This window comes from Mycteria americana, chromosome 4, assembly GCF_035582795.1.
Source record: "Mycteria americana isolate JAX WOST 10 ecotype Jacksonville Zoo and Gardens chromosome 4, USCA_MyAme_1.0, whole genome shotgun sequence".
Classification (NCBI taxonomy): Eukaryota; Metazoa; Chordata; class Aves; order Ciconiiformes; family Ciconiidae; genus Mycteria; species Mycteria americana.
Genome location: NC_134368.1, coordinates 63,412,582 through 63,438,095, shown reverse-complemented (window position 1 = coordinate 63,438,095; position 25,514 = coordinate 63,412,582). Strand labels below are relative to the sequence as shown.

The following is a 25,514-nucleotide window of genomic DNA, read 5'->3' as shown; positions in this document are numbered from 1 at the left end:
GTCTTCACAAAACATTATCTTTGTTCTTCTAAGTTATTGGCTTTTTAGAATGTGTTGCATCTCTCGTGACAGGCCTGAAAATAATGGCCAGCCAGGCACTTTTTCTAATCCGCAAACATCTCCCCTGTTTCTTCTACCTGAGGAAGACTGTGTCACCAGGTAGGCTTTCAAGGTCATATCTATACTTTGCTTCCAAAATTGCTGCTACCAAACATGCTTCTTTTCCTATTGCCACAGCACATGCATATGGCCTGGCTACTATGGATGCTGTATGTCTGTCCTCATTGAGAGAGGCAGTGTGAGCAGAAGACAGGGACTTTGTGGCTACTCCTGTCACATTTGCTGTTTGCCCTGTCTCACCTGAGATGGTTTTGACATTTATGCAGTGTTGGCCAGACCTGAATCCTTGTGGTATGATGCAAAAAAAGCAGACAAGGACTGACCCATGGTTGTCTTACAGTGTTAGCCCTTGTTGCCCATTGCTCCCCTTGCCCTGCTCCTGCCACTCGCGGGGAGCCATGGCCGTCAGCCATGTCGGTGGCTGGACCTCGCCAGCAAGAGGAATAAGGGAAACAGAGCCCAACCTTAGCGATTAGATATGAAATAGGCAACTTCACTGCACATTACTTTGATGATTACGTTTGATTGCTGTTTACTTTTTTACCTGGGAACCGGCTGCAGAAACACCAGATGGTTATAGTCAGGGTGGGATTTGGAGAAGGCCGTGCAAGCTGTTATGATATGAGGCATGCCCAACTTTCCATCAGCAGCAGAGACATCTTGACCTTTGGTATTTTGTTGGAAGCTGCCGCTTTTTTTGTTTGTTTGTTTTTTTAAATAACTAAAAACTGAGGCACTTATTTAAAGAGGTGCAGTTATTTTCGGAGCGTCCTGCAAAATTCAGGAAGGACTTGACACCAACCATTTTCTCTCCTATAGGCACAGGTACCAAGCCAGTATTGGTTAGCTTGTGGGCAGCTCTTCAGGTTAAAGAGTGGTCGATCAGATACGCTCATGGGTTAATAGATGTGTGGGTAGAAATGAAAGCCTGACAGCTGGAGAGATAGTCACGCAGGCAAGGGAGGCCATGTCCCACCTGCCGGTGCTGCATCATTGTCAGCTCAGACCCAACATGCAGAAAAAACAGCTGAGGACCGGGCGATTTGGAGAGGGAGGTGTTGAGTGTTTCTGCCATCCCTTTTTTCATTAAGGCTTTCACATTCCCCTTTTCAAGTGTTCTTCTGCAGTAGCTGGAACTGGAGAGGGGGAGATTGGAGTCATTCATTCCTAGAGTTGGGGCTTGAAGTAAGCATCCGAAACTGCAAAATTCACGCAAAAGGGGCTGGGATTTGATGTCACTTGGCAAAACTTGTCCTGTCAGTCTTTGCGACTGACTTGAGCTGCACCAGTAATTGTTCTGGTTTTGGCTGGGATAGGGTTTTTCTTCCTAGTAGCTGGTGTAGTGCTGTGTTTTGGATTTAGTATGAGAATAATGTTGATAACACACTGATGTTTTACTTGTTGCTCAGTAGTGCTTACACTAGTCAAGGACTTTTCAGTTTCTCATGCCCTGCCAGCGAGAAGCTGGGAGGAGGCACAGCCAGGACAGCTGACCCACACTGGCCAAAGGGCTACTCCATACCATATGACGTCATGCTCAGTATAGAAACTGGGGGGAGCTGGCTGAGGGGTGGTGACTGCTGCTTGGGAACTGGCTGGGCATCGTTTGGCTAGTGGTGAGCAATTGTGTCATGCATCACTTATTTTGTATATTCTTTTATCGTTATTATTGTTACTATTATTTTCCCTTCCTTTTCTGTCCCATTAAACTGTCTTTATCTCAACCCATGAATTTTACTTTTTTTCCCAATTCTCTCCCCCATCCCACAGCGGGGGAGGAGTGAGTGAACAGCTGTGTGGTGTTTAGCTGCCTGCCGGGTTAAACCACAACAGTCCTTTTGGCTTCCAGTGTGGGGTACGAAGGGTTGAGATAACAACAGATCTGACCAGAGCATGTTAAGGGAAACTTCTTGTAATCATTCATTATGTTGGTTTAATAGTTGCTGGTCACAATGTTGATTTATTTGCTCTCAAAGTTGTGTTATGTAGTACCTTATTTGCAGTAGATGTTCCCTGTTGTGCTGTTTATCACCTCTGTGAGATGGATCAAGGTTATAATTTTGCTGCACTGTGTAACACTGGTTTATGATATGATAAAATTATTGGTCGTGAGACTAATCTGATATTTGTACTCCGTATTGCCATCATTTCCGTACCTCAGGAGCCACCTCTAGGAAACTATTAATAATTACACTCTTTACCTTTTCTTCCTGGAGAACCAATCTATGGGGGACATGGGGGGGACACTTTGCCCCACTCCTTCACCTTCCCTTTCTCCTTCAGGCTAGTTACAACAGCTCTTGATAATTTTGAATATCCTTGGGATGTTCAAACCAGCATGTTCCTATTGCTATGTCTCCTGAATGTGTTTCAGGTCTTGTTTAGGGTTAAACAACTATTTAAGAATACCATCCACAGATCTACCCCCACAACAGGCACTGCAGCTACTCCAACCCCCACGACAGGCATTGCGGCTACTCAAACCCCGGTGACAGGCACTGCGGCTACTCAAAGCCCGGCAACAGGCACTGTGGTTACTCCGACCCTCACGACAGGCGCTGTGGCTATTCAAACCCCCATGACAGGCACTGCAGCTACTCAAACCCTGGCGACAGGCACTGCAGCTGAACCAGAGAATCAACCCGTGCCAGTATCAGTTGCCCCTACACACAAGAAGAAATAAGCAAGAAAATCAGCTTGTTTAGTAAGGGATGAAGATGAACCAGGGCCATCACGAGAACAGGAGGAGGAAGAGGAAGAACCCATAAATGAGATGGTAACCACCTGATCCCTATCCCTGAGTGAGCTGCAAGATATGCAAAAAGATTTCAGTCATTGTCCAGGCGAGCACACTGTCACCTGGCTACTCTGATGCTGGGTTAATGGGGCCCGGAATTGGAGGGTAGGGAAGCCAAGCAGCTGGGATCCCTTTCTAGGGAAGGGGGCATTGACAAAGCAATTGGAAAAGGGGCACAAGTCCTCAGCCTCTGGTGGCGACTCCTGTCAGGCATGAAGGAAAGGTATCCCTTCAAGGAAGATGTTATATGTCACCCAGGCAAGTGGACAACCATGGAAAGAGGTATCCAGTACCTGCGGGAATTAGCTATGCTGGAGGTGATTTATGATGACCTGAACAACAAGCAGTTATCCAAAGATCCAAATGAAGTTCGGTGCACACGACCCATGTGGCGGAAGTTTGCATGGAGCGCACTATCATCGCATGCAAACTCACTGGCAGTAATGACCTGGAAAGACGGAGAGGAACAAATGGTGGATGAATCAGCTGTCCAACTCTGGCAATACAAAGAAAATCTCTCTTCCTCCCTATGGGCCTGTGTCTCGGCTGTGGAAAAACTATCTGAAAAACTGTCCCAGGAATTCCAGCAACTGAAAGAGGATATGTCCTACTCTCCACCTATATGGACCAGTATCTCAGCCATTAGGAGTAAGCGTCCCTCTGCTCAAGAGAGAGTATATAGTGGATACACACCATGGGCCACCCTATGGTTTTATCTGTGTGACCATGGAGAGGACATGAGGAAGTGGGATGGAAAATCTACCTTGACCCTAGAGGCATGGGCACATGAGTTGCAAGGAAAAACAATCACCAAAGGGGGTTCTTCCAGGAAAATTGCTGCTCCAGTTTCCAGTGAGCAGTTCCCCAGACCGAGTAGAAGGGCTGATTTTACTTCTGATCTTAATAAAGGCACTTTTGATTTGCATTTACAAGAAGTGGGTAACGAATACTCTGACCAGAACTAGAGGGGCCCTGCCTCCAGCCAGGTGGAGGAAAGGGACAACCAGGTTTACTGGACTGTGTGGATTCGATGGCACATCAGACCCACAGGAGTATAAGGCTCTAGTGGACACCAGTGCACAGTGTACCCTAATGCCATCAAGCTATAAAGGGGCAGAACCCTTTATAGCTTAATGGCATTAGGGTACACTGTATTTCTGGAGTGACAGGGGGATCCCAACAGCTAACTGTATGGGAGGCTGAAGTGAGCCTAACGGGGAATGAGTGGCAAAAGCACCCCATTGTGACTGGCCCAGAGGCTCCGTGCATCCTTGGCATAGACTGCCTCAGGAGAGGGTATTTCAACGACCCAAAAGGGTACCAGTGGGCTTTTGGTATAGCTGCCTTGGAGACGGAGGAGATTAAACAGCTGTCTACCTTGCCTGGTCTCTTAGAAGAACCTTCTGTTGTGGGGTTGCTGAGGGTTGAAGAACAACAGGTGCCAATTGCTACCACAACAGTGCACCGGAGGCAATATGGTACCAACTGAGACTCCCTGATTCCCATCCATAAGCTGATTCGTCGACTGGAGAGCCAAGGAGTGATCAGTAAGACTCGCTTACCTTGTGGTAGTCTCATATGGCCAGTGTGAAAGTCTAATGGAGAGTGAAGACTAACAGTAGACTATCATGGCCTGAACGAAGTCACGCTGCCACTAAGTGCTGCCGTGCTGGACATGCTGGAACTTCAATATGAATTGGAGTCAAAGGCAGCCAAGTGGTATTCTACAATTGATATTGCTAATGCTTTTTTCTCAATGCCTTTGGCAGCAGAGTAGAGGCCACAGTTTGCTATCACTTGGAGGGGCGTCCAGTACACCTGGAATCAACTGCCCCAGGGGTGGAAACACAGCCCTACCATTTGCCATGGACTGATCCACACTGCACTGGAACAGGGTGAGGCTCCGGAACACCTGCAATACACTGATGACATCACATCATTTCTTCCCTTTTGAGAAGGGAAGAAAATAGTCCAAATCCTTCTGAAGGCCTGTTTTGCCATAAAACAAAGTAAGGACAAGGAACCTGCACAGGAGATCCAGTTTTTAGGAATAAAATGGCAAGATGGACGTCGTCAGATCCCAATGGATGTGATCAACAAAATAACAGCCATGTCTCCACCAACTAGCAAAAAGAAAACACAAGCTTTCTTAGGCGTTGTGGGTTTTTGGAGAATGCATATTCCAAATTACAGTCTGATTGTAAGCCCTCTCTATCAAGTGACCCGGAAGAAGAACAATTTCAAATGAGGCCCTGAGCAATGACAAGCCTTTGAACAAATTAAATGAGAGATCGTTCATGCAGTAGCCCTTGGGCCAGTCCAGGCAGTGCAAGATGTAAAAAATTTGCTCTACCCTGCAGCCGGGGATTCTCCGCAGGACCTACCTGGAGCCTCTGGCAGAAAGCACCAGGGGAGACTCAAGGTCGACCCCTTGGGTTTTGGAGTCGGGGATACAGAGGATCTGAGGCCCGCTATACTCCAACTGAAAAAGAGATATTGGCAGCATATGAAGGGATTCAAGCTGCTTTGGAAGTGGTTGGTACGGAAGCACAGCTCATCTTGACACCCCGACTGCTGGTGTTCAAACTGGGCTGGATGTTCAAAGGGAGGATCCCCTGTACACATCATGCAACTGATGCTATGTGAAGTAAGTGGGTCATACTGAAGTAAGTGGGTCATTCCCAGTTGCCCAGGAATCTTGGAAGTAATCATGAACTGGCCAGAAGGCAAAGATTTCAGAATATCGCCAGAGGAGGAGGTGACGCGTGCTGAAGAGGCCCCACTCTATAATAAACTACCAGAAAGTGAGAAGCAATATGCCCTGTTCACTGATGGGTCCTGTCATATTGTGGGAAAGCATCAGAGGTGGAAGGCTGCTATACGGAGTCCTATACGACAAGTCTCAGAAACTGCTGAAGGAGAAGGTGAATCGAGGTAGTTTGCAGAGGTGAAAGCCATCCAGTTGGCTTTAGATATTGCTGAACGAGAAAAGTGGCCAGTGCTCTATCTCTGTACTGACTCATGGATGGTGGCAAGTGCCCTGTGGCGGTGGTTGCAGCAATGGAAGCAGAACAACTGGCAGCACAGAGGCAAACCCATTTGGACTGCCACATTATGGCAAGATATTGCTGCCCGGGTAGAGAACCTGGTTGTAAAAGTACATCACGTAGATGCTCACATACCCAAGAGTAGGGCCACTGAAGAACATCAAAACAACCATCAGGTGGATCAGGCTGCTAAGACTGAAGTGGCTCAGGTGGATCTGGACTGGCAACATAAGGGTGAATTATTTATAGCTCGGTGGGCCCATGACACCTCAGGCCATCAAGGAAGAGATGCAACATATAGATGGGCTCATGATCGAGGGGTGGACTTGACCATGGACACTATTGCACAGGTTATCCATGAATGTGAAACATGCGCTGCAATCAAGCAAGCCAAGCAGTTAAAGCCTCTGTGGTATGGAGGGCAATGGCTGAAATATAAATATGGGGAGGCCTGGCAGATCGATTATATCACACTCCCACAAACCCTCCAAGACAAGCGCTATGTGCTTAACAATGGTGGAAACAAGCACTGGATGGCTGGTAACATATCCCGTGCCCCGTGCCACCACCCGGAACACTATCCTGGGCCTCAAAAAACAAGTCCGATGGCGACATGGCACCCCAGAAAGAACTGAGTCAGACAACGGGACTCATTTTTGAAACAACCTCATAGACACCTGGGCCAAAGAGCATGGCACTGAGTGGGTATATCACATCCCCTATCATGCACCAGCCTCTGGCAAAATTGAGCGATACAATGGACTGTTAAAGACTACACTGAGAGCAATGGGTGGTGGGACGTTCAAACATTGGGATACACATTTAGCAAAGGCCACCTGGTTAGTTAACACTAGGGGATCTGCCAATCGAGCTGGCCCTGCCCAATCAGAACTTTTATGTACTGCAGAAGGGGATAAAGTGCCTCTAGTGCACGTAAAATACGTGCTGGGGAAGACAGTCTGTGTTATTCCTGCCTCAGGCAAAAGCAAGCCCATTCATGGGATTGCTTTTGCTCAAGGACCCAGGTGCACTTGATGGGTGAGGCGGGAGGATGTGGAAGTCGTATGTGTACCTCAAGGGGATTTATTTTAACCAATATATGAGAATAACCAATGAATTAAATTGTATCATGTTAATTGTTATACAGACTGTCTATCATCACTTCTATGGTGGCTGTATGCCATAGCCATGGTATTACAATAAGAATCACCTAGATTAACAAAGAATGAACTTTGATGAAACTGAGCAAAGTGCAGCGATGATAGAACCACACAAGCACAGCAATAATGGAACCAGAACTAGCTTTAACATGCAACAATCCAACACCACACACCATCTTTCCTGCCTTGAAGGACTGTTATGACAGATGGAACCCAAAGTCATGGACTAAATGAACTCAGTGAACATTTTAGAGGGATGGCCCATAGACCAAGGGAATGATATCTGTGTGTATATATCAAAAGACAGGGAAAGTGGTGGTGATTGATTGGAATGTATTGGAAACTGTGGGACCTGGGCATGATGTAGATGGTATAGAATAAGGGGTGGATACTGTCCTGGTTTTGGCTGGGATAGAGTTAATTTTCTTCCTAGTAGCTGGTGTAGTGCTGTGTTTTGGATTTAGTATGAGAATAATGTTGATAACACACTGATGTTTTACTTGTTGCTCAGTAGTGCTTACACTAGTCAAGGACTTTTCAGCTTCTCATGCCCTGCCAGCGAGAAGCCAGGACAGCTGACCCAAACTGACCAAAGGGCTACTCCATACCATATGACGTCATGCTCAGTATAGAAACTGGGGGGAGCTGGCTGAGGGGTGGCGACTGCTGCTTGGGAACTGGCTGGGCATCGTTTGGCTAGTGGTGAGCAATTGTGTCATGCATCACTTATTTTGTATATTCTTTTATCAGTATTATTGTTACTATTATTTTCCCTTCCTTTTCTGTCCTATTAAACTGTCTTTATCTCAACCCACAAGTTTTTTTTTTTCCCTGATTCTCTCCCCCATCCCACAGCGGGGGAGGAGTGAGTGAACAGCTGTGTGGTGTTTAGCTGCCTGCCGGGTTAAACCACAACAGTGATATCAGCCTCAAAATCTTGCATAGGTCCATTGGGTAAAATTGTGTTTTTTAATGGAGTCAGTGGCAAAACTTGTAATACCGTTAAAGCCAGAAGGACCATTACTCTGATCCTCTAGTTTGGCCTCCTGACTCAGAGTTTTCTCTGTGTGCTTGTGTACCAGTCCCATTGCTAGGGCTTGCTTCAGGCACCACCCCCTTGCCTCCCTTCCCTCAACCCTCTCATATGTCACCATTGCCAATAATAGTAAAACCAAAGAAAAAATGTGATTCTGTTGATTAACAAGACAGTTTATAAGGTATCTTGATCCTGAATGTATAATTGGGGCCACATATAGCAGTGGAGAGCCTTTGTTCCTCGTATGGGAAAACTGTGATGAGTCTGAAGAGCAATTAAGCTGGCATTCATGCCCAAAAGATGAAGCACAACAATTGTTTGCATTGCTTTTTTATAGAGAATTAAAACCCAAAATTTCACTTATTAGCATTGCAAGTCTAACAGAAGTCAAGTTTGATATTTTTTTGGAAGTAGTGTGTTTTGCATCAGCAGCAAGTAGATAAAAGCTTTCTGCAACTTGTTTCATTTAGCACAAGAGAGCATTTGATGCTACTGCTTCCTCCATATTAGGTAAAAGCTTTTATAAAAGTTTCATAAACTTCCATAGTTATTACTGAATTGTAATGTTGTCAATCTACACAGATGTTTTGTAGTCTTTTATATACTGTGCATGTATCTTCTTTACTCCAGTCTAGCCCTTTAAGCCTGCAGAATCATTCTTTTTTTGTATTTGGGATCACTTGGTCCCAAGAAGACCAGGTGATAAAAAAACCAACCAAACAAACAAAAAACAAAACAAAACCATGTGCTAGCAGTGTGCCTATAGGGCAAAAAAGGCCACCAGCCTCCTGGGCTGCATTAGGCAGAGCATTCTCAGCAGGTCAAGGGAAGTGATCCCCTGCCCCTCTAATCAGCACTGGTGAGACATATCTGGATGTTGAGTCCAGTGCTGGGCTACCCAGTACAAGAGAGACAGGGACTTCCTGGAGCCAGTCCAGGAAAGGGCCATAATGATGATTAAGGGATTGAAGCATCTCTATGTGGGGAGAGGCTGAGAGAGCTGGGACTGTCCAGCCTGGACCAGATGTGATCCAGGAGATCTTACCGATGTGTATAAGTACCCAGTGGGGGGGGAATAAAGAAGATGGAGCCAGGCTCTTCTTAGAGGCATCCAGTGACAGGACAAGAGGCACAAATTGAAATACAGGAAATTAGACTTAACTGTAAGAAAAAGCTGTTGGTTTTTTTTCCTGTGAGGGTGGCCAAGCACTGGTACAGGTTGCCCAGAGAGGTTGTGGAGTCTCCATCCTTGGAGGTACTAAAAATCAGACTGGACACTTGCCATGGGCTCTTGTTGCCCTTAGGCTGGACTAGGTGATTTCCAGAGCTCCCTGCCAGTCTCAGCTATTTTGCGTTTCAGTGGTATCTTTGATGCAGCAAATGGGGAGCCTGTCCTATGGTTATAAGGGCACTGATCCTGCACATTGAGCAGCTTGGAGTGAGAGCAGACTGTCTGCCTGTTTCTGCTGCAGAACCGAGTAGCTATTAAATGATGACTTGTTCTCACTAATGACATCAAATGGATTTTTAACATGTAAACGAGAAGGGGAAAGCGGGGTAACTTGTTATTAGCTATGAGTTTGCCTGAAGCAGATTTCCCATGTTAAAGCACTTAAAAGCAAATATAGAATTTATGATGTGTCAGTAGATTTTAAACCTGAATAATGTCCAGTTGTTGTAATGGCTAATAATACAAATTATCTGAGTCAGCCTCAGCGTAAAGCAGTAAATATATCCTGCCCACTCAGACACACTTCTTTTTTTTCCCCCTTTCCCATTAATATTTTATCCCCCTGAAGAGATGTTTTCAACATATTATGTGCACCAGCATACTGCACTCGTGGTATTCCTGGATGTCATTACAGAGGAGCCCAAAGACTGTACCGCTGCTCCGCTGCCTGTGACGCTAGCTTGGAAATTGCTTGGAGCAACAACAGCAAGTGTCAACAGGGAGCCGTATTAATTATTTGGAATGTGTCTCATAAGAGGAATCAACTGCTTTTATTGCAGCATGAATATTACTTGAAACGGGAAGGTTACTCTAACTGTTATCGTAATCTATGTGTCATTAACTTTCCATGTTTAGAAAAAGAGATTAACAACCCTGTAAATTGTTACAGTAAATAGATGAATTATAACAACATGTTTTTATTATAAATAGAAGTTTCTCGATATAGTTACCTCCAAATTACTGGAGAAGAACTGAGTCTTTACCAACTGGGAAACTGCATGGCGGTGTTGGGAACCAAAAAGCTTCCACCCAGGTGAAAGCAATGCCAAGCTCTGCAAACTGATATCTGCATCTTCTGCAGGTGGGAAAAACATGCAGTTGTACTTCATACCATGCTTCCTTCAAAAATTGCTGTGACGCAGAAATGCTTGCTTCCCTCTTAGAGTGCGATTAACAGATTGAATGGGCTTGTGTGAAATCAGTTGTCTTCTGTGGCATATGGCCTTTTAAAAGAACATCGTGCAAAATGTACATGGTAGTGGTAAAGCAGGTATAACTAAAGTTCAGCATAGTACCCATGTCTGCCCGGAAGAAGCAAAAGAAATGGGAGTGTTTTCAACTTTTCGTCGGGTGTCTCCACAAAATGGAAGTTCATTGTGAAAAATGCACAATAGAACAAAATACTTGCAAACCTGTTTTGAATCCAGTGCCATAAAAATGCTGTATGTTTAATTATAGCCCTGATAGATCTCTGTAGGAAACAGCAGAACTAAAACACTTATTTGTCCACAGGGCAGGCTCACCATGGGCAGGTTTCCTACATTGCCCCACCAATCCACCTCGATTCGGATCTGGAGAGACTGCCATCCAAGGGTGAGTCAGTGACACAGTCTCCATGCACATGCATTGCGAGCCAGCCATAGGCGTAAGTGCATATCATTCATTTGTTCATAGAGCCTCCGCGGTAAAGTTACCACCCTCCATCCAAGGACACTGTCAGGAGCAAATTAATTCCTGCGAGAGAGCTGTATGAGAGGTGACCGTGTCCCATGTGCCCCGTTACGTAGCTTTGAACATACGATCTTGTCCACAAGCTATTTTGCTCTTCCCACTAGTTTACTTCTGCAGGGACAGGTATACCTTAGGTCCTGTTCTCTGCCTTCTTCCTTTCCTTCCTAATGGCAGCGGACAGGTACAGGGAGCTGGTGGCAGGATGCAAAAAGGCAGGTTTCAGCAGCCCCTCAGATGAGTAAAGGTACAGAAGTGGTCATGCGGTGGTTCAGGCCTGGATTCAATCCTTGTTGCCGTTGGTCAAGGTTTTTTCTAGAGTTGGTGAGGGGACACGTTCACTCTAGAGGATGACTCAAATTTTAGGTGATCTGATTGCCCTTGGGAGCAATGCTAGTAGCCAATACGTAAGGATTGAGTCCCTAGTAGCCCTGCTAAGATAGGTGCCTCTCTTGAATGGTGCAGATAAAATGATATGAATGTGAGCCCTTGATTTCTCTGCCTCATTTGGAGGATCGTCCCCTGGCTGTGCTGTGATGAACACCCAGTGTTTGCCCCTGTGGCCTGGGGAAATGGGCTTGGCCCCAGAGCAAGCATCCGTGCTGGTGCCGGCTTCTTACACTTCCCTTTGCTCCTTTTAATTAGGTTGTCAGTATTCAGGTAGGATATCAAAGTGACCAGCTTCTCCTTCTTGGAATGGATAAAATCAAACAGCTATATGGAGGGATTTCTTGGTCAGCTCCAGAAATGTGTATGAACACAGGGCTGTGAAAGAAGAGAAGGGGAGGAAGAGGACAGCCAAAGCATGTTAGCAGGGAGATGCACTATAGCTTAGGTTTGGGGTTTTTCCTTTCTCCTACTCTGCAAAGGGTGCTACAGTAGCAGGAAGGGTATGGGATTGACCTTTGTAGTGATTGTTGCCATTCTGCCCCCACACTGTAAGGCTGTGAGTATGTGTTTGTGTGCGCATGTGTTTCTCTAAGTGCTCACAATTGAAAAACGCAGTGTGTTCATGCAAGGTTAATCTGGATAGGCACACTGTCATGTAATATGAAGAAAGTTGTCTTCTAAATCTCACTTTGTTATCCATCTCTAATATTCTGGGAGACAAAAACCTTTGTGTTGGTGAATTGCAGCTGCAATTGCAAACCCTGCTCCTCCAAATGGCCCAAGGATTTTGTGGGCTAAATGAAAGCATACTGTTAATGCTCTTGGCGTGGAAGGCTCCCTTAGTTTTAAGTGAGCTTTTCCACCAGCATCCATGTGGCTAGATCCGTAACTTGATCAAGTAAACATTTGCTGGGTTTTTTCCCTTTGTAAGTGTGAATGTTTCCTTAGATGATGCATAACAAAAACTAAGGAATTCACTCGTGCTGCACAGAAGCAGCCTCAGCACTATAATTACTTGGTGGTTCCTCTTGCATCTCTGCAAGGTGGAACCATGTGCTGGGTGGTGGAGCTTGGGTGTGAGGATGCTGGTTCCACAGTCCCCTCTCCAAATCTGGTCTTGTCGTGCATTGGGCTGATCACATACAATCTCCTGGCAGTCCATAACCTCCATTCAGCTTTGAGTGAACTACCCTGAGATTTGACAAGTGCATTTGAGATCAGCTTCTTCTAAGCCACTTGAAAACCTCCAGTTCTGTAGTAAAATTTACTACCTTGTTTTTTTAGCAGAGCACTCCAGTAAGGCAGAGACAGTTATGACTTCCAGGACCTTCTTGCTCAAGTCTGTCTTTGCTGTGGGATGTGATGATTCAGGGCTTACTTAGAATAGGTCAATGTAAATCCTCGCTGTGGGGTCTGGAGCAGCCTATGGAAGACTCAAGGACACTGGAACGGCAGCAGCCAAAGAAGCTGTGCCTGCTTTCTCCAAGGTAAAAGAGCTAAAGACTAACAAAAACCTTCAGTGATCTGCTGTTCGTGAGCGCCTAGCTACCTCTGCAAGATGAATGGCACTGCCACCAGGAGCAGGGCAAAGTGGGTCAGGCAGAACAGTTGCAGCACTTGCAGACAAGGTAAAATGGAGTTTATCCAACATAAACCGCCACAGTAACTGCTTCCACCGGGGCCTCCACCCCCCACCCCCCACCACCATCCCCCCCGTTGCGAGATCTTAAAGAAAGGGCTGCTCAGGGTGGAAGGACTGATATTACTGCTGCTACGTGCTGGTAAAAGGACTCAAATCCCCTTGTGTACCTTAATAGGAGAGGGCCAGGGAGGCAGACAGCTCTGAAGGCATCAGTCTATTAGCTGGTGACTAGGGGGTGTTAAAAACATAGTAATTGGTACTGTCTCCTGGGGGAAGAGCAAGGCCTTCCTCTGGCCCTGGGATCTGGGATGTGTAGTTCTACTTACGCGTCTGCTGCCTTATTTCTAGCCTCAGCGCCCAAAATCCATTAGAGAGTTGTAATAATAATTTTTTTTTTCCTAAGTGTGTAAGGATTATGAAGTTTTTTTGTTTGGCTGCGTTTTCTGATACCTTAGGACATGCTCAGGTCATGTTCCAAGCTTCATCTCGTAACCACAAGAGTTGTTTTAAACAAAGGAGGCAAAACCACCTCTGTCCTGAAGCTCTCATTGGTTCCCCACATTTCCAGTTTCTGGAACACTAAAAAAAGAGCAGCAGTATGACAGTCGTCATAAACCGCTAATGCTTTTGGCTGTTGCTTTGATGCTCTTCATTTCCCTTCCGCATTCCCCCTCGCACTGAGCTGAACACCAGGTGCAGGTCAACGTTGCATTTAGAGTGGCAAAAAGAAGAAGCCACTGTACAATTTTAATTGTAATAAATGGAAATAGAGCCAGGGTAGGGATATAAAAGCGTCTTTCCTTCCTTTATTATTAAAAAACGACACAGCTTTAGTGCTCCTGTGGGTCTATGCAGTTGCAATTCTCATCTGGCAGATTTATTTGTAACTGCTTCTTCCTTCTCCTTTTTAAAAATTTTATCACTGGTGACATTTACGCACATTGTTTATGCATGCAGGGCATTTTTACCTGCCTTTCAGAGTCCTGATGCCAGTAGTGAATAAACTCCAGTAGTTTACTAGTACATTAGTGTCATCGTGCATTACAGGGTAATTACTCTGAGCCACTGCTCTGTACAGTAACACAGTAATGACACTGTAAATCACTTCATAGAAATGAGGCTCTGAATCAGCATTTTTTATCAAGACACTTCTTATTCCCCACCCCCTTTTTAATTTGAGGGTGTTTTAAAGTTAGTTCTGTATATGAAGCACTGTTAACCATTATTTTTACCCCTCCTCTCAGTCTTAATGATCTGGACTTGATTACATGATTTTTACGCAACTGTTCACATCACTGTATGCAGAATAATTCCAGGAGTAGCTGAGACCTCAGGTTATGATCTCATAGACTGAAGATTAAACCTGTGTTTAAAAATGGATTGCTGGTTACTGACAATAGCAAGTAGTTTCACAGATGAGGGTGATGCTGATACTCTGGCTTAGAAAGGGATTTTATGGAATTATCATATGTAGCAATAAATTAAATTTAGTGTTTGGACTCAAATTCTGTGAGGTACTAAAACACAGCAAATAAGTGAATTAAACTCACCGAATGCACACACTAAAACTGTTTATAAAGCTTTATAGATGCAGATTTTAGCATATATGTGGAATCATATTAAACATGAAATATATGCCTGGTGTTTAAAGCTAGGCAGTCTGAGGAGCTCTCCTCCCCTGTTGAGCTAGCGTTTTGCAAAGGTTTCCTTCAAAGTTGAAGCTCAGGGAGTAGTTGTCTTGAAGATTGATATGCTTGAAGTCAGTACATTTCTGAAACGTGAATTGATAAGCAAAACCGTGTATTGGTCCCCACTTTTAGAAATAAATAGCAAATAAAGGAGAGATGGGAGGTTCTCACCCTTCTGTGCAGATTTCTCTAGCCAGGGAGGTTGTTTTGGCCCCAGTTAAGGCACTGTGGTTTTTTTTTCCTGTAAACCTCAGTTGTGAGGTTCAGCCTCTGTAGATTCAGAATCTCTCCCTGCCCCTTGGGCAGCACGTCAAGGAGACAGCCAGAGGTTTTGCTGGTTTTTCCCTTTCTTCTCCAGCTCAGTGGTGTCCCTTTGTGTTTTCTTCCTTCAAAAGCTGGATCCATTCTGCCATTTTTCTCCCCCTTTGCATTTGCAACGTCTGAGGGAGAACCATTCCTGAACGTCAGAAGCACTGCGAAATCTTATTACCAAAAATAGAACAGGTTTTTGGATGCACACATTCTGGGTCTTTTTTTTTTTTCTCTCCCAAAGGTCCCAGAGAGGGTAGATGGCTTTGCAGATGATGTGGGAGGATCTGACAGCCGGGCTCATTGCACAGCCCCAGTCCTCCTTCCCAGGTCCAGAGAAAGGGGAGCGCCGGGCAGCGAGGCTCAATGGCACTCCTTGCCTTAATTCAAGCTGACACCAGTGTCACGCATCCCATGCTCACCAGGCCCTGAGATACCAGCTCTCCTGCCTCTCCCTCCCCGGGTCCAGGTGCTGTTCAGGAGTCCCTGCTCTGAGCCGATGGTGGCCAGGCACCTCCTGTTTCCAGGCTTTTTCATTTTCTGCTTGAGTCCTCCAGGAAAGCCATTCCCTCAGCGTGAGAGTCCTTTATAGTGTCCCTCTGCTTCTCTCTGAGGTCCCGCTTTTACCCATCCTGTTCCTTCCTTTTAGAATTAGTTACAGCTATATGTTTCCAGCTTCTTAAGGCGATATTATTTTCTTGCCATCCTTCAGGCAAGAGAGTCTGGGGAGAGGTTAATTCGATGCCTGAGCCAAGAGGGGACCATGCACCGGATGCTGGTTGGGGTCCCCCATGCTCCAGACCCTTATTCCCTTTTTCCCTATGCAATGCTGGAGTGCTATATAGAGTCCTGCTCTTCCTTGATCGTGTACAGGGTTTTCTTCTTTGCTTTTGCTCAGCCTTTTCTCCAAGTATGACTGCTCTCAGGGCTTCTCCTTTGCGACTGGCCTGAGCCCACTGGGGTATCTCACTCCCTCTGACATGGGGTGCGAGTGCTCATTGCAGCAAGCCAGCAACACACACACAACATTTTCTCATCGCACGTGGCTTTTCAGGCAAGCAGGTAACTTATGAATATATGAGGCATGCAGGTAACTGGTGTTGCACCGATTGGATGGGAGATGACTGTTCACCATACCTGCACAGTGAATGGAAAGGTTTTGCAGTGACTATGACCTTCACATATACTGTGAATTTTCAGCTGCCTTGTTTTGAAAAGGTCTGTACAGATTTGTTTGTTGGGTTGCTTTGCTGCTTGTTTATTTTTCTTTTGAACTCTGCTTTTTGTCATGATGGGCAGGCTCATTTAAAGCCCTCAGCCTCCAGGCTGGAGATGAGTCTTCCAGCTCAGTGTGGCGACAGGGTGGGTTTTGGGCAGTGTGGTAGATGCAGATGCAGGAATGCCTTGCCAGGTATGGAGCTCGTTTGGGTTGTGAAGACGGTGGAGGGGTGAGCTCTCATAGAAGGATACAATGCCTTTCTCAGTCTTATCCAGAGCTCTCCGAAAATCTGTTGTTGTGGCTCAGATCCATACCAAAACATCCACCTTACTGGACTACACTGATTTCCCTGAAGCAGGCAGCTGCTTTGAACATGGGCCATGCTCTGTATTTATTAATTCCTCGTTAGGTATCATGGGTGGTGATAACTAGTATCATAACCGGAGTAGCCAGAGCTCCTGGAAATCTTGCAGCCAGCCTGCAGTCCTCCTGTTTGCTTGTTATCATCAGCAAGGTCCTGCTTTACGTCCTGTAGCTATCCATAGTCAGAAAGAGTTAATTGCATGCCGTTCGCCGTTTTCTTTTTTTACTATGGTGTTGAACTGTTGCTCTTAGTTCTTTGGAATGTGTGTTTTCGTTGCAGAAGAGCACCTCGGGGCATTGCTGTTTATTTATAAGATAACAGCGTTCGCTCTAGCAGAAAGCCGGAGCTAACAAAGTCTCTCAAGGAGGAGTGCTAAATCCTGTATGCTGGTGGGAACTGTTCAAAGTATTTACACTTGAAAATATTTAAAGATTTTGGGGTGGAGGAGGAACAGTCTGAGTGATGTTTAACACCTTTTCCATTATTCCTAGTCATCTTAAAAAAAAAAAGAAAAAGCACTTTTTAACTAGCTTTTTTTACCAGGTAGCTGCTGCCTTGTAAAGAAAGGAATTTTGCTACGGAGATCAGCATGAACTGTGATTTAAAGATGCTTTGAAATGTTATTCTTTGTAGGCTGTTTGAAGCTACTATACAACCTGATAAGCTCAAAATGGACATAGATAGCCACCCAAGAGATTCTTTTGACAGTGGGTTTCATTTTCGCTGTACTGAGTTGTGTCACTCACTATCAGCGGTGGAATTTTTCACCCACCTGACAGTGGCAACAGCTGGAAAGCAGAGTCAGCTATGGTGGTGCACCCTCAAGCATCACTAATCTAAAGTGAATGTCCTATTACCAGCTTGAAAAAAAGCTGTTGAACCAATTTAACGTGGAAAAAAGAGCGCAGTGCTGCATACAGCGTGAGACCCTTCTCAAACTTTTTTTTTTCCCTTTTCTGCCAGACTAATTTTTGGCCACACTTCTCTTTCTGAAATATTTATAGGGCAAATAACTGTTTTAAATGAGCAGATGGGGGAGACATAAGACAAGCTGTTAAATTAATAAACATGTGTGATGCTTTATCAGTAAAGGAGCCCATTTTGGCATTTCTTCTGGATGATTTGTATGGCCTATCACCATTGCACCTGGTGCAGGGACAAAAAATGGCCACTTAATAACCAAACAATGTGCAAACTCCTTCCATTATAACTTCATTATGTCAGATATAATTGTCTATAACTAGATGTCAAATATATAATTTATGTCCAGCTCCCCTGTGGAATAGTGGTCATATGAATGAATGGCCCCATTAATGGGAAGGAGCTTTTACTGTAACTTTTCCCCTCCTGGTACATGGTCCGTTTTGTCATCTGGTATTAATTCTGAATCATTTCAGGGCTGCAGAAAAATGCCTGTTATATTTATATTTGTGTAATGAGAGAAGATGGCAAATAAATCATATGAGAGATCAAATTTCAGGTCTACTGATTTCCTAAGCCATAGGCCTGTTTAAAAGAGAACAGGATCAGTCTGCAGTGCTTTGATTGAGAGGCATAACTGGCCTTCATTTTACCCACCCGGAGACGTTAAAAAGGCGTACGATGTGAGGAAACACTTCCTTTGGGAGCCCTCTGCCACAGTCAAAGAGCTTAGCCACTGGAAAGTCTTTATCTGCCACTGCTGCCATGCTGCTTGCATCCTTTGCTTGCATCCTGTGCTGTATGTTGCATCTTCTCATGTTTAATAAAAAAAGAATAAAATGTGTTTTATTCTGTTGCAGCTACAGGGGTAATATTTGTTTTATTCTTCCTCAGGTATAAATCTCGATGACAAATTATCCAGTTAACACCATTTATAATAGTAGATGACTTCTTAGTGTCTGATAGAGTTTCCCATTGCCAGGACAAAATGATTTTAAGACTAGATAATGAATGGTATGTTTACCTAACAAAATATTAAAGTTTCCTAGACTTGTGACTTGGATGATTTCTGAGTGGCATGTGTACTAAAATATTTGCAGTGGTGGAATATCATGTTACATCTATAGCATCTTCTCCTGGAAAATATTTTCTTTATTCTTTTCTTTTTCTTCTTTTCATTTTCTGTGGTTGTTATTTTTCGCTGTGTGTATGATGTATTTAAAGAAAGCAGATCACCCTTACGAAAGAAATGTAAAAAACGTAAGGTCTGGTTTAACACAAGTTAGGAAAAGCAACTGATAAAGACCTGGGCTATTCAGTGGTATAGTCTGGCTGCCTTCCAATAAAATGTAGAATATTTTACTACTCAATGAACAAGTTTAGCGTGCTCTCATTGAAGTTCATGAAACTCAAGCCATGCATCTCTAGAAAGGCAGGCAGCCGATTTCCCATACAAGCAAATCATGTTAGGCTTAGACGTACCACTGTTGACAGCACTGAGTCAAAGGGGTTTGTGTTCATTTGATGGCCTTTCAGCTGTGCAGTGAGATTTTCTGTATTAAGCAAGTTTTTTACAGCACTTGGCTCTTGGAATCATCTTGTGTTGAATCAGAAATTGTTGGAAGCGAGAGATTTCCACCAGAGTCAGTGGTCTGATGCTTTCTAAAATGTTTGTGTTTAGAGCCTGCTTTGGCCCTTGAATTTTGTTAAAGCGGATTATTGAATTTTAATGCTTCCCCTCGCGTGTTGTTTTGTTACAGAGGAATTCTAATGATGTGATATAATCTGTGCAGAGGGAAATTTATGCCCATGAATTGGGTACCTTACTCTTGAAAGGCGCTTTTGGAAATCCCAACCTTAATAAATGCATACTAAATACTGATTTACAGATAAACATTATGGAGCCCCGTTGCTAAGATTGTAACTTGGCTCCCTCATAAGAAGCCTCATGATTTAAGTAAGTCTTTCAGCCAAGTAAATTTGGCTTGATAACTGCAATATTTGCTCAGAAGACAAGGACTGCTATCCTCTAGCTCCAAATGGTTTGTTATTCAGATTGGCTCAATGTAGTTCATTCTCCTTGAAAACTCGCAAGAAGCAGTATTTAAAAGATCTTTATTGCCTTTGAGAAGAGTTATTAAGGTTGGTTAAATGTAATTATAAGGGTTAGAGGGCCAGCGTGCATGAGGGTGCAACAGCCATGGGGCTGTTGGCCAAGGAGCTTTCAGGGATGGAGAGAACCAGCTGGACTTGGGGCAAGGAGAAGACTTTGCCCTTACCCAGCTGAGGATGCTGTTCTTTTTGCAGATATGGTACACAGGGAGTCTTGTAGAGGGCTGTAGATTAAGCATATTAATTTGTAGCAAATGTATCCCTTGTTTCACTGCAGCCGTTTTTTTGAGAAAATTGCTTGTGCTTTCTTCATTAAAAATGACCACAGTTATGGATGCTTTCATGGCAGTCTCCCCTTTAGATTTTCTCTAAGTCCTGGTTTCATCTTTATTTCATGATGAGCGCTGCTTTGCACAGATGTGTGTGTGTGTGTGTCTGTATTATGCCCACAAATTTAGGAGTAGACGTGCAGCAAAATAATACTGTTACTGAGTAAACAATTACATTTCATTTTCTGGAATAAAAGGGAATGTGTGCCCGTAAATCTTATTCTAAATAATCTGTGTTGGAGAGTAAAAAGAAGATGAGGTTTCTAAATTCATGAAGGCCCTTCACAGTGGAATCCTGTGTGCCACTGAAGTGTAACAAGCTTATTTATATTTTATTGTGCTTCTAGATCAAGCTGCATTATTATAGGCTGCATTCCCCTGACACTATAGCTGTTGCTAAGGAAGAGGTACATTATGTTAATATTTTTTGATAATAACTATGCAAGCTGGGTTCTGTACATTGAAGAAGTTGGGGGGGGGGGGGGAAGTGAAGTTAATGCACCATTTTGATTAGAGCCTCCACAGATTGTCACTCACATTTAGAGGCAAAAAGTAAGCTTGAATTTGAGAAGAATTCACACAGAAAATGGGAGAAAACCAAACAATTGAAAGAATTTGTTCACTGAACTTTAAAATTGCTCAGCAGTAGGGATCTGGAACTGGTGCTGTTAAGAGGGAATCTAGCAGAAGCAAACCGAATGCTTTTACCAGACACATTCAGTGAAGAATTTCTCAGCCTTCTCATGCCTTAATGTGTTTTGATCATGTAAACAGAGCATTCATCCTTAATTCCTATTTCCTGACCATTTCCAGTGCTGGCGCCTTTTATGTGATTTTGGTACCTTCTGATTCATTTAGATTGATTCACTAAGAGCCTACAATCAAGTAGTAGCCAGCACAATACGTAAAGTAAAATGGCAACGTGATGCATTAGCTTCAGTGTATGGAGTCAAAGAAAAGGCCAGAGTCATGAGCAAGATACTGATGTCCATGCTGGTTATTTTAAAAATACGCTCTACAGACTGTATTGATGAGTATTATAAAAATGTTTACACAACAAGTAAAATAAACAAGAAAGGATCTTGGCATTCCTCCTAAAGGAATCTTCTGAACTGAGTTTCCCCTTTCAAAACTGTTTTCTCATTAATACTGCTGCCAAGGCATGAAGCAGCCACAGAGAGGGAGGACTGGATGGGTAGGAGCTCATTTCAGTTCTGGCGTGCCTTGCACCTAGCTGGTTCGACCAGGACGGTGTCCTCAGGAGTATCCAGTGTTATCATGGCCACGGCACCTGAGAATAGATAATTTTTGCCTTGTACTACTGCCTCTCCCATTTTCAAACATTCGGTGCACTGGAGCTGGGTTTGCACCTGGATCAGGTACAGTGAGGATTATCCTGTCTTAATCTCAGCTCCTAAATTGAGGGGCCTGGAACAAGCAGCCCACCCAGCTGAGGTCAGTCCTGTTTGCTAGAACCCCAGAAAGCAGCAGCCCTCGAGCAGGGCTGGGAAACCTCTTGGGGTCTTGCCAGCATCCTAACCCCATTAGTGGTTGTTTAACATCAGCTTCAGCCTCTGCCCCTGTCATGATGAGTAGAGCTACTTTTTCTCCCTTATTCTCTCCCTTCCCTCCTCACTGTCCTTTTTGCTCAAACCTTGTACAATGGGTTCTTTAACCCTTAACAGAGCTTTAGGAAAGTTAATATTACGTTTTCCTAGTCAAGGCTGTAATAATTCATGTTATACGTCATTGTGCACACCTGATCATAAAATCCATTGAGAAGCTAAGGTCGCTCGCTTGGGCAAATTAAATATAGTGTGAGATGAGAGCGGGATGGAGGGGAGGGAGGGAAAAGGAGTAGTCAGCCCTGAGAAGCAGTGGGTACTTCATACTGGAGGTGTGTGTTGTAAAGAGGAAAATGGGAAGAATAGAGTGATGAGCTACCAGGACATGGATTGCGGATGATGTCAATGGGAGAGAAGTACCAGAGGGTAAAGACAGGCTGCATGGTTTGGGCAGAGATTATGGGCGCAGAGGGCTTGTTGGGCAAGCTGGACAGCTTAGAGTAGAGGAAGGCAAGACGAGAGGGAAAGGATGGGAACGGAAAATGGCTTTTTTAAAGAATGCCTTTATGTAACGTATATGGAGATTTAAAATCCTTTAGCTTTGGACAGTTGAGACTTTCACTGCCTCCAGCAACTATGCACAGACTAATCACGTAACATTTATATTACTGGTTTCCTACTGTAGGCACCCATTCCTACCTGCTTGCTTCTTTCCAGCTTTTGCACTGAGTTGCTGCAATTTAACAGCAAAAATCCAGAGATTTCCTTGAGCATCATTAACTACTCCTAACCTGCTCTCTTGACAGTAACATAGAGCTCAACCCCAATGTCAAGAGCAGCCCAGTGTGCTCATCCATTTTTTTAATCTGTTGAAGTCTCCTCAGCCTGGCCACCCAGATCTTCAGCTCCTGTCCTTTTCACATCAGCACAGCTGTGCCTGCTGGCTCCCAAGGCCACGGGCAGGGATATTCAAAGTCCTTGGCCTCTCCATAATATGCCCATGGTTTTAAAAAATTTTGCCCCCTTATGGCCTAAGGTTTGTGCTTATCTTTACAGCACATTTCTCCTCCACATTGTGTTTGGTTAAATAACCGCAGCTTGGTGTAGATATTTTGCATATAAGCTGACAGGGTTGACATTGTGAGTATTTTGCAATCATTTGTTTAATTAGCTGAAGCTCTCTGGGGAGAAGTTTATGAAATGGCATACTCCCAAAGTCTAATTTAAATCTGTTTTGCTTTTTTTTTGATTGAGGGCTCATAATGCAAAGCATTAGAAAAGGTACAAGTGAATGGAAAGCAACAAAACCCCTTCTGTTAATGGGCAGTGCCTCAGTAACAAACTCGCCCGAATGCAGAACGGAAATTACATTGGGTAAAATGACCTACAAGAGGGGAAATTGGAATTAAGTCTGCGCAGCTGTCTTGTCTTTTTTTTTTTTTTTTAACCTGTACTTCCCCTCTGTTTTCTTTTAGTACAGTGCTTAATTAAGCTTCTCTTTTGTTTGGAGGTTAATTCCTTTTCTAATCTACAGCTATTTTTACAAAGGTGTTCATTACTGGAGCGAATAAAGGCTGGAGACTAAGAGAATGGCAGGTGCTGAGCCTCGTTTAGTGGGAAGGGATTTTTGCTTACAGTGAAATCTCGAGGCCCCGCTTTTGGATGCAGGGCTTCTGTGTCAACTCTCCTCTGCTTTCTGCTTTCAGTGAAATGGTTCCTGGGAGGGAGCTGAAGTTTCTGCCATAGCACTGGGGCTGTGCTGTCCTGTCCTTAATGCACTTAGAGCCCTTTGTGCTCCACAGACCCTTAAACTTCCATCTGACTATACATAGAGACCAGTGGTTTCTCTTTTGATACTTACCTGACTATTGAAATCATTGAGAAACTAAGATCCTAAATATTTAATGAGATCCGACTTGATCTTCCTCAGTCCCCATAGAGTAACAAGCTCTTGCATGCATGGTCACAGTGTGCCCTCATCGCTCAAGGTAGGCTCTCCGGCTTGCTGGCATAGCGATGCTCGGAGTACCTGAAGTCTCTGATACTTCGCTGTAGCATTTGTAGAACATGCAGAGTGCATGTTAATCATATAAAAGTATTTATATTGCAAGAAACTGGGGTAGCAATGCTAAATTTTGCTGCTGAACTGCAGTGCCAGGAAGCAGGCAGTATTGACAGAGCAGGGGCCGGCTCAGCACAGGGGTGTCAGTCTGCCTCTCTTGCGTATCGTGCTTGCCCTGGCAAATGGAAGTGAACACGAGAGCAAAAGCTAAACAGCTTTTAGAGGAATAAAGCCTGGAGAACACACAAAGGAATGACAGGATGCCCCAACAGTTAAAAGCAGGACCCCTCTTACTTGGCTTAGTACTGTTAGGAGCAATGTGGCGGGCCACATCTCCAGGCGCTGTTCTGCCCACGCAGTCCTTCACCGTCCCATGGCATGGTATTAATAAAGGGTCGCTCCTTCCAAACAGTGCGAAAAGTTGGGCATGACCTAGGAGCCATTGCTTGTCATCTGGAGACCAGATTTTATTGTTACGTTTCCTTGTTCTGGTTGTGTGATTAGTCATTTCATGCATTCATACATATATCTAGTTTCTGTAGAAAGTGACTTTTTAACTGTGGCACCCTCTAACCTTGTGGCTATTTATTTCACGTACTGTTCTGAGAAGTGGGAAATGGTCTCTTTGGTTCTGTAGAAGCTCTAGGTTTGCGGGAAAAGAGAAAAGGCAATTGTGGAGCTGGTCGATTATTACTGACACAGCATAATTAATATTAATCATAATTAATATTTCTGAAATCATTAGCTAATGACAGAAATACATGTCCTATCCTTTCCATGCAGAAAAGGAATGGCTTTAAAATACTTTTTGTTTGTTGTGCTCTCTAGGCACCATTTGTTGGTAACCTGCACACATGGCTAAAACATTTTGCACTTTCTGACATTCTGTTTTTTTCCAGAATTCGCAAGATGAAAAATGGCACAAACGGCTCATGGAGTATTGACTTTTGCAATCAGTAGCTAGTGAAATTAGCATATTCCTTCTGTTTTGTTTGCACAGACGATTACAAATTAGATCCAGAAAATGTGCTCCCAGAGGTGTGGTTTTGGGTTTTAAGAGAACGCTGGCATGGGAAGGAGGGAAAGTGTGTTAGTACAAAGCATTTTACCCCCATTCGTAGCTGGCTCAAAGCTACAAGTCTTACAAAACTTCAATAGAAGTGGAAAAGAAGAAAAATGTGGGAGGAAAGGCAACATAGGAGAAAACAAAGAGCTGTGTGGACAGCTAATTAGTACAGATTGCATTCCGCTGTGCAAGAGGTGCTGGGAAGATACCGAGTGTGTTACATGAGTAGCAAGCACGGAGGAACGGAGGTGCACGCTGAGTAAGGTAGGTTCTCCCACGCACTGAAATTGCATCTTGGAGCATTTCCAAACATAAAGGTTGCTTTTCCGAGGTGACTTCCCTGTCCAAAATGCTTTCTCAGTGCTGGGCTGCTTTAGGAGATAGTAGTGCCTGTCCCTCCTGCCTTGGCAGGTCAGCATGGTAGCATCCCTCTCTGGTAGTTCACACTCAAAGAGTGCGAGTAGGTTCAGACCAAATAGCAAAGTGCTTGCGTTGCTGTTCGGGACTCCAAGTGGACTTCGAACAGATGTACAGGCTCACGCTCGGCATGCCTGGAAAGGGAAAGGGCTGTCCTTCAACCAGGTAGTGCCAGGTCAAAAACACTTGTCAAATACCTGTCTCCTGACTGCCCTGGGGCCCAGAGGTCAATGCAAGGTGAGGATGGGTTGCATCCATGAGTTTCAACTCTGGGTGCCTGGCCACTGCATCTTGTGAAGGGACTGAGCTTT

At 44.4% G+C, this 25,514-nt stretch overlaps 1 protein-coding gene across 1 annotated transcript in view; it reads left to right on the top strand.

Annotated features, from left to right (window-relative positions):
* The window catches only part of ADGRL3 (adhesion G protein-coupled receptor L3), a 516,043-nt gene that overhangs the window by 367,153 nt on the left and 123,376 nt on the right, over positions 1–25,514 (top strand). Inside the window, exon 7 of the mRNA XM_075500809.1 lies at positions 10,904–10,984. Coding sequence (XP_075356924.1) covers positions 10,904–10,984 — 81 coding nt within the window. The remainder of the gene's footprint in view (positions 1–10,903; positions 10,985–25,514) is intronic.